Source organism: Rana temporaria, chromosome 11 (assembly GCF_905171775.1).
Source record: "Rana temporaria chromosome 11, aRanTem1.1, whole genome shotgun sequence".
Lineage (NCBI taxonomy): Eukaryota > Metazoa > Chordata > Amphibia > Anura > Ranidae > Rana > Rana temporaria.
Genome location: NC_053499.1, coordinates 56,796,992 through 56,811,352, shown reverse-complemented (window position 1 = coordinate 56,811,352; position 14,361 = coordinate 56,796,992). Strand labels below are relative to the sequence as shown.

The 14,361-nt window shown below is 42.1% G+C and overlaps 1 protein-coding gene across 4 annotated transcripts in view; it reads right to left on the bottom strand.

Moving 5' to 3' along the window:
* CDC42BPG (CDC42 binding protein kinase gamma) overlaps positions 1 to 14,361 on the bottom strand; it is a 197,444-nt gene that overhangs the window by 91,849 nt on the left and 91,234 nt on the right. For all 4 annotated transcript variants that reach the window (XM_040328581.1, XM_040328582.1, XM_040328583.1 and 1 more), the window contains exons 8-13: positions 8,575 to 8,823; positions 7,174 to 7,253; positions 3,539 to 3,624; positions 3,371 to 3,454; positions 2,953 to 3,050; positions 267 to 509 (exon numbers count right to left, since the gene is read on the bottom strand). In XM_040328581.1, coding sequence (XP_040184515.1) covers positions 267 to 509; positions 2,953 to 3,050; positions 3,371 to 3,454; positions 3,539 to 3,624; positions 7,174 to 7,253; positions 8,575 to 8,823 — 840 coding nt within the window. The remainder of the gene's footprint in view (positions 1 to 266; positions 510 to 2,952; positions 3,051 to 3,370; positions 3,455 to 3,538; positions 3,625 to 7,173; positions 7,254 to 8,574; positions 8,824 to 14,361) is intronic.

Below are 14,361 nucleotides of genomic sequence, written 5' to 3'. Positions count from 1 at the left end.
TACGGTACTTAGTTTAAAAAGCATATAGATTCACTATGAGCAGCTCCTAAGCACCATCCTGCTCTCCTCTAACTCCGTTACGTGCCAATGCAATTCCCACATACGCAAATCTCTGCTGACCTACCAACTCTTATGCAATTTCCTACTTTGGTCTTAATATAGTTTTAATGAAACAAGTTTATATGCTTTCATACACCATCTCAAAACAATTTTTTTTATTTTATTTTTTTAGGACCAGCCTAGCCACTTAGGCTCACATCACGCACCTCTCTTCTACTGGCTTCAGCTTTCTGCAAGTCTTTTCTCAACAGCCTCACTTTCTCCACTGCAGCCTCTGTCTCATCTTCCTTTTCATTAAGCCTGCGAGACAGACGACCATTTTGGGAACTGAGGCCTTCACACTTCTCATCCAGTGCACGCAGCTCCTCCTGCAGTCTTCTCTGCTTCTCGAGAGTCGCTCTAAGTTCCACTCCTTGAGATTTCAGCTGCTCCAACATTTCAGAGAGATCCTAAGTTGAAAAAGAGCAAGATCATATGTAGAGTAGTAGCCTCATTTCAAATTATTGAATTTAAAGAGAACCTGTCATGACACACATATAAAAGGCTGCTGTTGATGACCTCTTATTTTGAAGATACCATTTGCCTGGTTGTCCTGCTAATCCCCAACTTTAATACTCTTCGGTACACTGACACCCAATAAATTGTGACTTTCTATGCTTGACCTAGGTGTAAGAGACAGAAGTACTGAAGCCAGACACAGCCAAGCAACGAACATCTCTGTTTTTAATGCAAACGGTTAGAAAGAACAGTTTTTTCTTGTTTGTGCTGTGCAAAGCTCTTGAAAGTGCATCTTTACTTCAAAAGCTAGTTATAAAATTGGGTGGGTTGCCATTTTTGTATAGCTTGCTCGCTGGAATTTGTGAAGGGACACAATGGATGCCTTTTAGGAGTCATTGTGTTCTTACTGGACTTCTAATGTGTCCCTGGACCTCTTCCTATTTTACTAAAAATCACAGCAACATGTGGATATGAAATCTTATATTCTCTAAACATTTTTGCTTTCACTTACAAATACAGTTTTTCTAATTTCTGGTTTCTGAAGGCACTGGTGATGTCACCAGTATCTGCTTGTAGAGTGTCAGTATTAAACAAACATTTTTAAAGCTGCCTTTTGTACTGCAGCTTTGCCTATAAGGGGGAAGTTTGAGGGAAGTTTAAAGGAGTAGTACAGCCAGAGCTTGTTTGGTTGTACTTTTCCTGTGGCTCAGAGGAGTTCAGTTCATTCTGTGACCCATTTTCAGCTGAAGCCCGCTGTCTGCTGACGTCACAGAGCCAATCCAGGCTGGGAAAATATTGTGACTGACCATTACCAGCTCTCTGCTCACAAAGCACTGAGAACCGAGCAATCAGCAGTGTTTGACCACTTGATTCTCAGTCTTCCACCTAGTGAAGTATGAATTTATACATTGCTATACAGAGAGGCCTAGATGAGGCAATGCAGCCACTACATAGATTTGCAAATGTGTGAAACTTAAAAGGAGTTGTAAAGGAAAACATTTTTTTGCCTAAAATTAATGTCTGCAAGGTATATCACCTCTGGCGTTCTAGTTTCTGTTCTCTCATTCACTTCCTGGTTTGCTGCGCTCGTTCCTGCAAGAACTACATTTCCCAGTATGCATTGTGGCATGCCCAGTAATTCACACTTCCTTGAAGTCTCTAACACGTAGAGAGCATCCTGCCACACAGATGTAGTTCCCAGGAGGGGGCGAGCACATCACTGACCACCGCAGTAAAGCCTCTCTTCACGGTGGTGAGTAACAATCAGACAAGCAGGAAGTAAACAGAACAGAGAAGAAATAGAGCAACTTCTGAGCAAAAACGAAGAATGAGGAAGTGAAAAGAGGAATGTCTGCAGGTAAAGGATGCTTATTATGAAAAAAAAAAAAATCCTTTACAACCCCTTTAAATCTCTGCTTTTAAAACACAAAAGGTTAGAGAGCGCCGTTTTGTTTTTTCCTTCCAGGCTAGCTGGTAAGTGAGATCAGGAAACTTGTTTGTAAAAGACAAAAAGTACTAAAGCCAGACACAGTCAAACAACTAGCATTTTCAGGAGATAGCAAAGGAATCTCACATATTTCTGTCAAAGCAGATGTACTGTAAATGAACACTATAGTGAAAAATATTGCACTCCATTTGTATGGGTTTGAAACCTATACTGATTGTATTTTATAAATACCCTTTTTATGTCTTTATTTATATTTTCCACACATTTACATGCAGACCAAGTTGTTCAGCAAAAGTGACGGTTGCAGAAGTGAGAAAAACTATACAACATGCTGGGATGCTTACAATGGACATATGTTTTTTTATATACATGCCAACCAAGCCGTCCAACAAATGTGAGTTTCAGGGGTCGAGACAAACTATTTAATAATGCCAGAGTGCTTACAATGGTCAGATTTTATTTATGTGGCAACAAAACGAACACTGCCGTAACTGCGTATAAAAAGTGTGATCTGGAGCATGGGCTTGAAAGCGAAAGTAAACCCATCCATTTAACAATTTCAAAACGTGCCAGAAATGTAACACTCCCATTGGTTGTGCACTTAACCAAACTGTTAAATCATTCAGTGGCTGATGTCATAACTGATCACATGTGCAGCATCATGGTAGTTGTAGATCAATCAGGGGCCAAGATGGCAGTTTGCTTGGTTGACAAGGATAGGAGGGTTTACTTCCACTTATTGCTCATTTACAGCCAATTAAAAACTACTACATTTCCCTTCCTATCCTACCTTGTCCACAGGGGGACAACACTGCTATGGAAAGGAAATGAAAAATCTACAATCACCGCTGGCAGACTCAAAAAAAAAAAAGTGTCAATACTGGTGACAGACTGCTTTATATGCGTCATTTTTTTATTTTAGACAGAAGAGCCACTTTAAAGTCTACCTTAGTACAGCGATCTTTTTCTTGTTTGAGTATTTTCACTTGTTTCTCCAGGGATTGGATATGTGCTCCTGAAATAGAATCCTGCTCCTTGGACTTTTCTATGGAACAAATAGGCATTTATACAATTATAGTAGTTATTGGTCAGTGTATTATGGTCATAGGAGCATTAAAAAGGAGGTGAAAACGTAAAATTTCAAAACAGGAGTAAACATTTAAATTACAATGTGGATATAAAAGCAACCACTTTACTGAACAGTCAATGGGGGACTTTTCTGAGCCTCACTACCATTACCTAAATAAGGATGGTGCCAGAAGACAATATGCAAGCTTGGCGTATATATGCATTCATGTCTTTGCCATGATGGTTCTACAAAAATTAACATTCAGCTCTTCTGTCTGTATAGAATCCAGTACTAACCTGCTAATTTATTTTGCAGAACTCCTATTTCGGTCTTCAAACTGCGGATCTCGTTGTCTTTGTTGATTGTGTTTTGCATGAGGTCTTCAGAAACAAAACATTGAATGTTCAGAATGCAGTATGGTTCAGACAGACTTTTCAGAAGTAATATTATGCACATGTACTCACCTTGATACTGATCTTTTTCTTGCCCCAGTTTAGTTCCTACACCATTACTGACACATTCGATCAGTGTTCCAGTGTCTGACAAGGAGCTAAATTTGTATTTTAAACAGACACTTCAATAACAAAGTGAAATTAAACTAAAAAATACTAAGCAATTAGTTAAACATTACTTGTCCTGAAAGATAACACACCCAAACATCTTTCTTCCACCACATTGACATAATCTGCAAAGCATAAGCACATAAAATAACCCAGCACATAAAGTACGTACAACACAGGACATGAGTCAAGCAACCTAAAAATGTACATTTACATAAACTCAAAACGAAAGACACAATGTCTGCCATAGATGGCTTTTCATTCTGCAAATGCTTGTTGCCTGGCTGTCATGCTGATGTTCTGACTTCAACACCTTGAGTCTTCTAAACAAAAATCAATGTTGCAAATAAATGAGTAAATAGGTGTGCATCTTTCAGTAAATAAACAATTTCTGTGAGTATGTTTTCAACACACAAAATGCATAATCCTATTAAAAAAGTGCTTTGTGCTACCTAAAGTGCATTGAAATAAGAAAAAATAAAACATACATACACACACACACACACACACACACACACATACACATATTTATATATATATATATATATATAGCTACCCCGCAGGTTGTTTGTGGGATCGGCGTATTGAGTTACCTTGCAGGGTTTCTAGGGGTGATACTAGTGAGTTGAGGCAATGAGCGAAGGTCCAGTCATCAATTGGGTTTTCTTCAATGCTTTATTCCAAGGCCCAACATGGCCAACATCAACATAAGACAAGATAGGAAAGGTTGATGAAGCATGAGAACAACTTTAGTATCAGGCCTTGGATATGAAAAGAGCAGTCCTGCTCTTAGTAATAAGATCAGTTCGTCGCCACTCTAGCCAGAGTGGGTAAAGTGCCCCCGGACAGACTTCTGTCACAAGCCTGGCAGGCGAAGTGTCACTTGTAAATCGCTGGGAGGAACAGACCTCTGCCACAGGCCTGACTCTGGACCTCTGCCACAGGCCTAGCGATTTAAGGTACAATAATTGGATTGAGCGAATCCTCCCAGTAAATTCAGTTAAGGTCACTGGTTGACAGCTGCAATATACCTGTCAGTGTCGTGGTGACCAGATCCCCGATGGTTCGTTCAGGCCTCCTGGATAACCTCTCTCTGGGTTCTCCCTGAGCCGATTCCCCACCGCACAGCTCTCAGCTTAGGATCCTCTTAGCAAAGGTTGGGACACAGCAAGTCGCTGGGGCCCTACTCATCAGGTTGAAACTCCGCATGGTGCGCAACACCGGCCAAGTAGGCCATGGTAGCGGGGTCCATGGATGCACGCACCCTGAAGGTGGATGCCGCACCTGGAACTCAGACCCCGCGAAAAAGGACCCAGAATCAATGGCGTCTGCCCCAGATATACCCTTCCCCAGCATGCCCAGCAAGGGAAAAACTCCTCTAATTGGCTGCTAGGCAAAAGTGACTCTGCCAGAACCCCTCTAGCACCAACTGCCGCCCAGAGGTGGAAACGCACCCCTGAAACGCAGACTGACCTACAGGACAGTTCTGAAAGGACAGCAGCCCTGCAATTTAACAAATTGTGAATGGGAGAAAAATAACTCCCCCATTCCCCACTAACTTTAGCGTAGTGCCCATACTGAAAGTAAGGGGGCGCTATATATATATATATATATATATATATATATATACACATACATACATACATACACACACATATACACACACACACACACCATCATGTATCCGAACATAGGTATTTAAGTGTTTTTAAATACAATAAAACGCTATTCATATACCATATATTTGGTGAAAACACATAAGCGTTTTAAAGTGAAATCAATTAAAATGTGATTGCAACTATATAGTCCCAAAAACAAAAATTAGATTTCCAAAACAATTAAATAAAAAAAATCCTTAATGCATGCAAAAAAAAAAAAATCAAGTGATAATTAGCTTTTTTGCTTTTAGAATACCGTCTCCCCCATTAAACTCCTGTAGTAATGATATCTACCTTGAGTATTTCAAATGTGAGGGTGGCAGCTCGCCTCAGGGCTTAATCTATATTCCCATATGGATCAAGCACGCTTGTTAGCAAGTCTCTCCTCCATGCTGGTAGTGCCAATTGTCCGCCCATGTATGTCTTTTCGATCACCTCTCTCCAATCTGCTCCCACATTAGGTCATATATAGACAGATATCTCTCATAGTGTAAAGCCATTATTTATTTAATTAAAAACGACAATGTATCACTCAATTTGATTCAGAACACAAATCGGGAAGCTCTGTGTATAGAAACTCCATGGATCAAGCTTCACCCAACTCCTTCCTACAAGTTACTTCAAAGCACACATGACTTCATCAGGGATAGGGTCGGGGGAATTCCTTTAATTTATAACACTCAGCTGTCTCCAAGAATGTCAATCTGCATTTAAATGACTATACATCACCTCGCGTATTAATCCAGAACTCTCTATATTGGGTATATCCTCACTACTCTTCAAACAAGACATTCAAACAAATAAAACAATTGTGTAAAGGAAATATACATTTTATATAGAGCATATGAATTGTGATGCTCTTCATGTAGCACAGAGCACTAGTAGCAGGATTATGCATTTTAAATTGAAACCATACCCATGGAAATTGTTTACTGAAAGATACACACATTTCCACGTTCCATCTGCATTCCTTTAGAAAGGTTTCTGGCCTGAAGTGGACCCCCATCTGACTTGCATTTGGCCTAAATAAAAGTGGAAGATGGTAAGCTGGTATTACCTGTGCAACAATATATAACTCTTGCCTGTAGGTAGCAGCGTCCTCTCGATGTATACACATTGAATAATTAGCCCATTTGTAATTTAGATGCGCTCGCCATTAAGTAAACCTAATGGAAGTAAAGTCCATAGTGATGAACAAGAAATTCTCTTGTAAAAGTGCCAGTGCTCTAAACTCATGCCGAAGTGATGATTTTCTTCATAATGTAAGGTGCCTATAACCGCCAACACTCCACTCTGTGCAGTTTAATGTGCCCCAATGGGTTTAAACTCAAATGGAGGTGACCCTCCCCCTTTAGATTATATCAAAAGAGGTCAAGTGAAGATTTTAAACAATGTGAGCAGGAAGGCTCTTTTATTGCAAAATAGACTTGCAATCTCTCTTCTGCAATAAAATAAACTTACCTGCCTGTCCGTAGACCTCTTTAAAGCTGCACATTTCATTTTACATTGGGGCACAGTGCCCATGTGCCGGAATGACTGAACTCTGGTGCATGTTCTGGAGTTATGTCATCCCATCCCAAAAAATCCAGATGGCCACAGACTGGCACCCAGAAGAAACCAGAGAGAAGATTCAGTCAGATTGTTGGAGCAGAGGAAAGATTTTGCAAACTTTAATTCTTCTTTAAATCTGCCTCATGCTGACGTTTTATTATAATCGACTATGGGGAGAAAAATACCTGTGACATTAATGAAAGAGCCTTTACACTGCCCATCACAGCCAGGCCACTGGCATTTGCAGAAACAAAAGACCGTGTGGAGAGATAGTAATGTTAGACCCATATTTCTAAGTGATTAGCCATACATTTAGTATTTTATACTTACCATTTGGATGTAAATGTGAATCCCACAAAAGGCAGAAGATGAGCAGAAAACCCATTAAGGTTATTTGGAGGTAATGTTTCCTGGAGAAAATGTAAAGTCATATATAATTTATAAAATGTTAGTTACTTTATATATTAATATTTGCAGCAATATATAATAGGCATAGCTATATAATCCGGTAAAACATTTTTTTAAAATAATAATATATATTATATATATATATTAGTGCTGTCAAGCGATTAAAATTTCTAATCGCGATTAATCGCATTAATGTCATAGTTAACTCACGATTAATCGCGCGATTAAGGAGGTTCACCCTTTAAAACATTTTTTTTTTGTTTTCTTATTTATTTTTTTTTTTTTTTTCTAATATTAAATAGTGTTTTTTTATTTTTTTACATTTTGATCACTTTTATTGCTGTCACAAGGAATGTAAACATCCCTTGTGACAGCAATAGGTGGTGACAGGTACTCTTTATGGAGGGATCGGGGGTCTAAAAGACCTCCGAGCCCTCCTTTGCACTTCAAAGTATTCAGATCGCCGAAAACGGCGATTCTGAATACTGTGTACTTTAAATCCGGCGCCATTGGCAGCCGAGAAACCCGGAAGTGACGTCATGACGCCGCTTCTGTGGTTTCAATGCGGAGACTGAATCAAAGCCGCTTACGGCTTAGTGTCAGTCTCCAACCTGGACACAGAAGGCGGCGGATCTAGGATCGGGTCTCCCGGTGGGACGGGAGGCCCGGTCAGAGCGGCGAAAGGAGGGGGGGGGGGGGGATGTCCCCTCCCGCTCCTCCGGCATAACAACCGAGCGGCTTTTAGCCGCATCGGTTGTTACGTTTGGATAGCCGATCGCCCGCTCTAAACAACGGTACCGGGATGATGCCTGCGGCTGCAGGCATCATCCCGGTATAACCCCCGAACGCCGCCTCGTTAATCGCGCGATAAAAAAATTGACGGCATTAACATGGGTTTGCGTTAACGCCGTTAATAGTGCGTTTAACTGACAGCACTAATATATATATATATATATATAAACATAGCTGTACAAAACAATATTTTGCATAAACTAAGGTTAAAAACACTTTGCCATGTGTGGCTCATTAGGGAATTTATCTTCCCTTATTTTTGTCTGAACTCAACAGAAAGGATAACACAAAAAAAAAAAAAAAAAAAAAAAAAAAAAAAAAAAAGAAGAAGAAGGTTTGGCCCTGAATTACATTTTAAGGGAAAAAATAAAAAAAATCAGTTGCATGCATTTCAATTCTGCATTAAAGCTCTTTATATAAGCTATGCCATCTAGAATATCATTATAGATCTGGCACACTTAACACAAGCCTAGTTTTTTATTTTTTTAGCTAGCATAGAAAGTGAACATATAAAAACAGGAAATTACCAACCGAACATTTTAAAGAATCATCATCCACATCAAAGTTGGAGGTGTCTGCTGGGTTGTCAACCTCAGGGATGTAGGGTGGAACAGCCGTATGCAATTTATCCCAATCTACTCCGCTAAAGAATGGGTGATTCTTAAAATCACTGACACCTCCTCTTCCAAGGCGTTTCTCTTGTCGGCATATGAGTCGCTTAATAAGATCCTTTGCATGCTCAGATACATCAGTAATGTCAGATGGAAACTGCAGATGTTCCTGCACCAGACATTAATAGTTTAACAGTCAGATTGCATCAAAATGAAGGCACTATATAAATAATCTAATGTGGAATCATGTTAATTCAAAAACCAAACCGCTGTATTGGTAAAACAGCCATATGACCCCATTCATTCTATTGACACAGTATGCTTCAAGGGAGATATTTGTTTAAACAATCATTTGCTACACCTACTGATAAAATAGTCCGCAAATTTAGTACTAGGAATGGAGTTACTCAAGATCTGTGTAGCTCTAGCCTATTTAGGCGATTGCCAGCAAATAGTATCAATCTCTTCATTAAAAAAAAAAATCACCAGCTTAAGCAGGCCATAGATGTTTTTTTCCCCAACTAGCAGGATGGAATAAAAATATAAAAAAATAAAAAATAGGATTTTTATATATAACAGCTTACCTGTAAAATCCTTTTCTTGGAGTACACCACGGAACACGGAGCCCAAGTCATTACATAATGGGTTGTATAGTTCTCAAGTGATTGGACACTGGCACACCCAATGAAGACACGTTCCCCTCTATGTATCCCTCCCATAAGGGAAGTACCTCAGTTTTGTAGCAAAGCAGTAAGTGTCCCAGAAGAGGGGCGGGACCACTGGGTCCCGTGGTATAGTCCAAGAAAAGGATTTTACAGGTAAGCTGTAAAAAAATCATATTTTCTTTATCATACACCACAGGACACAGAGCCCAAGTCATTACATAATGGGACATCCCAGAGCAATGCTCAATATGAGGGGAGGGAGACACAGATCAAGCAGACCGCCATTGGACTAGAGGCCCTATAGCACACTACGCCCAAAAGGCGGCATCTTCATGTCTTCCTCATCTCTTCTTACATCTATTTGGTAGAATTTAGTAAATGTATGGACTGAAGACCAAGTTGCAGCCTTACAGATCTGAGCCATCGAAGCCTGATGATGCACTGCCCAGGAGGCACTCTTTGCTCTGGTCGAGTGCGCCTTAACAGAAAAGGAGAAATGTTATTCATTAAACCATAAGTTTGAATGATCACTTGTCAAATCCATTTAGAAATGGTCGATTTTGAAGCTGCCTGGCCCTTTTTGGGACCATCTGGGAGAATAAACAGAACATCTTATTTACGTATCTGAGCAGATGCTTGCAGATAAACCTTCATTGCTCTCACTACATCCAGAGTGCAATAATTTTTCCCTCGCTGACTGCGGTTTAAGAAAAAAAAAAAAGGAAGGCAAAACAATATCTTGATTTAAATGGAATAGCGAGACCACTTTAGGAAGAAAAAGTAGGATGGGGCCGTAATACAATTTTGTCTTTGTGACAAACTAAATAAGGCTCTTTACAACAAAGAGCTGCCAATTCAGAAACTCTAGCAGAGGATATCGCAACCAGAAATGCCAATTTCCGACTCAAGAGAATCAATGGAATATGACGAATAGGTTCAAAGGGTTGTTCTTGCAAGCCTGACAAACCTAGATTCAAATCCCATGGGTACAAGGGAGGTTTGACTGGCGGATTTACCCGCAACACTCCCTGAATAAATGCCCGGACTAGGGAATGGGATGCCAACGGTCTCTGAATAAAAACTGATAGGGCCCAGATTTGACCCTTAATAGTACTGAGGGTCAATCTCATATCTACCCCTAGTTGACAGAAGTCCAGAATCCCACCAATGAAAAACTTTTGAGGGTTACACCCCCTGGATTCACACCAGGAAACATATGCCTTCCAGACTCTATGATAAAAGGATTCTGGAGGCCGGCTTCCTAGCATTAATGAGAGTAGAAAGAACTGGACCCGAGAGCTCACGTTTCTTCAGCATATAGGTTTCAACAGCCAGACCATCAAATTTAGCTTTCGTAAATAAGGATCGAACACTGGACCTTGTGATAGCAGGTCTTGTTGAAGTGGGAGAATCCAAGGCTCCCCCACTGCCATCCTTAAGATCTTGTTGTATCAGGACCTTCTGGGCCAGTTCAGGGCCACCAAGAGAACTGGTATTCCTTCTTTGATCTTGCAAAGAAGTCTCTGCAAGAGTGGAATTGGAGGGAATGCATAGATCAGGGAAAACTGATCCCAGGGTATCATTAGTGCATCTGTCCCGAGGGATAGAGGATCTTTTGACCTCGATACAAAGTTGTCCAATTTCCTGTTGAACCTGGAGGCGAACAGGTCTACCTCCGGGGTCCGCCATTTCTAGCATTTCATCCCGAAAAACTTTGGGGTGGAGAGACCACTCCCCTGGCAACAATTGCTGGCGGCTCAGGTAATCCGCTTGCCAATTCTCCACTCCTGGAATGAAGATTGTAGAAATCCAAGGAACATGAGCTTCGGCCCATGTTAAAATCTTGTTCACCTCTCTGAGCATCCCGACTCCAGGTGCCCCCTTGGTGATTGATGTAAGCTACCGCCGTAGCATTGTCAGATTGAACCCGAACCGGGTGGCTATGTAACTTGTGTGTCCAGGTTCTGAGAGCTTGATAAACTGCCCGAAACTCCAAAATGTTTATGGGTAAGCCTTTTTCGTACTTGGCCCAAGTTTCTTGGGCTGAGGCCACTTCCAGGATTGCCCCCCAGCCCAAAAAGCTGGCATTCGTAGATACCACCTTCCAAGTGACCGGGAGAAAGGATTTCCCTGCTTGTACATTTTTGCTGCTTAACCACCAAGCGAGGCTCTGAGGATAGGTGCATCGACCAATCTAGAGCCTGGATCTTTCTGTTCCAGGCAGTCAGGATACTGTTCTGAAGTAGCCTTGAATAAAACTGTGCATACGGGATGGCCTCAAAGGATTTGATTAGGGTTGTCCCGATACCACTTTTTTAGGACTGAGTACAAGTACCGATACTTTTTTTTATGTACTCGCCGACACCGAATACCGATACTTTTTTTTAAATGTGTCCCCAAATGCAGCCATGTCCCCAAACATATTGCAGCCATGTCCCCCGTATATCCAGCCATGTCCCCTGTATATCCAGCCATGTCCCCCGTATATCCAGCCATGTCCCCCGTATATCCAGCCATGTCCCCCGTATATCCAGCCATGTCCCCCGTATATCCAGCCATGTCCCCCGTACCTACTGTTGATCACTGCGGCGCGGGGAACATTACAGTCAGCGTTCATTTGAACAGCTGTTTTCCCCGATTGCTCGCGATTGGACATATCCGTCCAAGGGGGGAGTGTCTATGCACGGCGGGGAAAACAGCTATTCAAACGAAAGCTGTCTGTAATGTTCCCCGCGCCGCGGTGATTAACGTGGTGGTGGTGGCGGCGGGGGGGGGGGGGGGGGGAGTATTCTATTTTAGTATCGGCGGTATTAGCGGGAGTACGAGTACTCCCACTAATACTCGGTATCGGTCCCGATACCAATACTGGTATCGGTATCGGGACAACCCTAGATTTGATAGTTTCCCCTTTGCCCTGATCGTGTGGACCAGATCCTTTAGAGATTTGATTTTTGGCTCCGGAAGGAATACTTTGGTTTGGGTTGTGTCCAAGACCATGCCCAAATCCTCTACCCTTCTCCGGGGCTGTAGAGTTTTGCCTTAAATTCTACTTTAATGTTTACACGCTGATACTGACACACGCTAAGCAAAAATTACTAATTTACAAAAATGTACCAATTAGGTGACTTCTGAAGGTAATTGGTTCCACTAGATTTTAGTTAGAGGGGTCAAAATAAAGGGGGCTGAATACAAATGCATGCCACGCTTTTCACATATTTGTAAAAAAAACATTAAAAAACATTTATTATTTTCCTTCCACTTCACAATTATGTGCCACTTTGTGCTGGTCTATCACATAAAATCCCAATAAAATACATTTATGTTTATTGGCTGCAACATGACAAAATATGTAAAATTTCAAGGGGTGTGAATACCTTTTCAAGGCACTGTTCCTGATTACTTATTTTTGCTGTTGGTTGCTTGTTAAAAATGATCCTATCCACTCCTAAAGCATGTGGAACCTTCATAAACTGCTCCATCAGCTTTTTAATGCACTCTTACTGCAAAACATGTAGCCATAGCAGACTAATCTGTATTTTTTCGATATGCAATTTGTTAAATGTCAGCAGCAAAGCTCTCATTGTCATCTCCAACTACTCTCCCTAGCTGCTGACATCTAGTGTATAGAAGGATAAGGTTACTGAGGTACAGTCTAATTTATAGACTCTACATGCTGTATGCTTTACAAAAATAGAGAGGCACAATGGGGACAAAAATGGGGTACAGACTGCAGAAGAGTTTTAGTTTACCTGCATTTTCTCTTGAGAAAGCATATGGCTTCTTTAACCACTTCCCGCCCGGCCTATGGCCGATTTACGTCCGGGAAGTGGTTATGAAATCCTGACAGGACGTTCTAGAACGTCCTGCAGGATTTCATGCCGCGCGCGCCCGTGGGGGCGCGCATCGCGGCGATCGGTGATGCGGGGTGTCAGTCTGACACCCTGCATCTCCGATCTCGGTAAAGAGCCTCCGGCGGAGACTCTTTACCACGTGATCAGCCGTGTCCAACCACGGCTGATCACGATGTAAACAGGAAGAGCCGCCGATGGCTCTTCCTCACTCGCGTCTGACAGACGCGAGGAGAGGATAGCCGATCGGCGGCTCTCCTGACAGGGGGGGTTAGCGCTGATTGTTTATCAGCGCAGCCCCCCCTCGGATCGCCACACTGGACCACCAGGGATGCCCACCCTGGAGCACCAGGGTGGGCAAAAAAAAAAATGACAGAAGAAAAAAAAAAAAAAAAAATGACAGAAAAAAAAAAAAAAAAAAAAGCATAAAGAAAAAAAAAAAGATGCCAGTCAGTGCCCACAAATGGGCACTGACTGGCAACCTGGCAAAAATCAACGCTGCCACCTCAGTGTCCATCAGCGCCACCCCAGTGTCCATCAGCGCCACCCCAGTGTCCATCAGTGCCACCCCAGTGCCACCCCACAGTGCCCATCCATGCCCAGTGCCCACCTATCAGTGCCCATCTGTGCCACCCATAAGTATCCATCAGTGCCGCCCATGAGTGCCCATCTGTGCCGCCTATGAGTGCCCAGTGCCGCCCATGAGTGCCCATCAGTGCCGCCTATGTGTGCCCATCAGTGCCGCCTATGTGTGCCCATCAGTGCAGCCTATGTGTGCCCATTAGTGCCGCCTATGTGTGCCCATCAGTGCCGCCTATGTGTGCCCATCAGTGTCGCATACCAGCGCCGCCAATCAGTGCCACCTCATCTGTGCCCGTCAGTACTACCTCATCGATGTCCATCAGTGCCATCTCATCGGTGCCCATTAGTGCCGCCATATCAGTGCCCGTAATTGAAAGAGAAAACTTATTTACAAAAAAATTAACAGAAAAAAATAAAAACGTAATTTTTTTTCCAAATTTTCAGCCTTTTTTTAGTTGTTGCGCAAAAAAAAAAAATCGCAGAGGTGATCGAATACCACCAAAAGAAAGCTCTATTTGTGGGGAAAAAAGGACGCCAATTTTGTTTGGGTACAGTGTAGCATGACCGCGCAATTGCCATTCAAAGTGCGACAGTGCTGAAAGCTGAAAATTG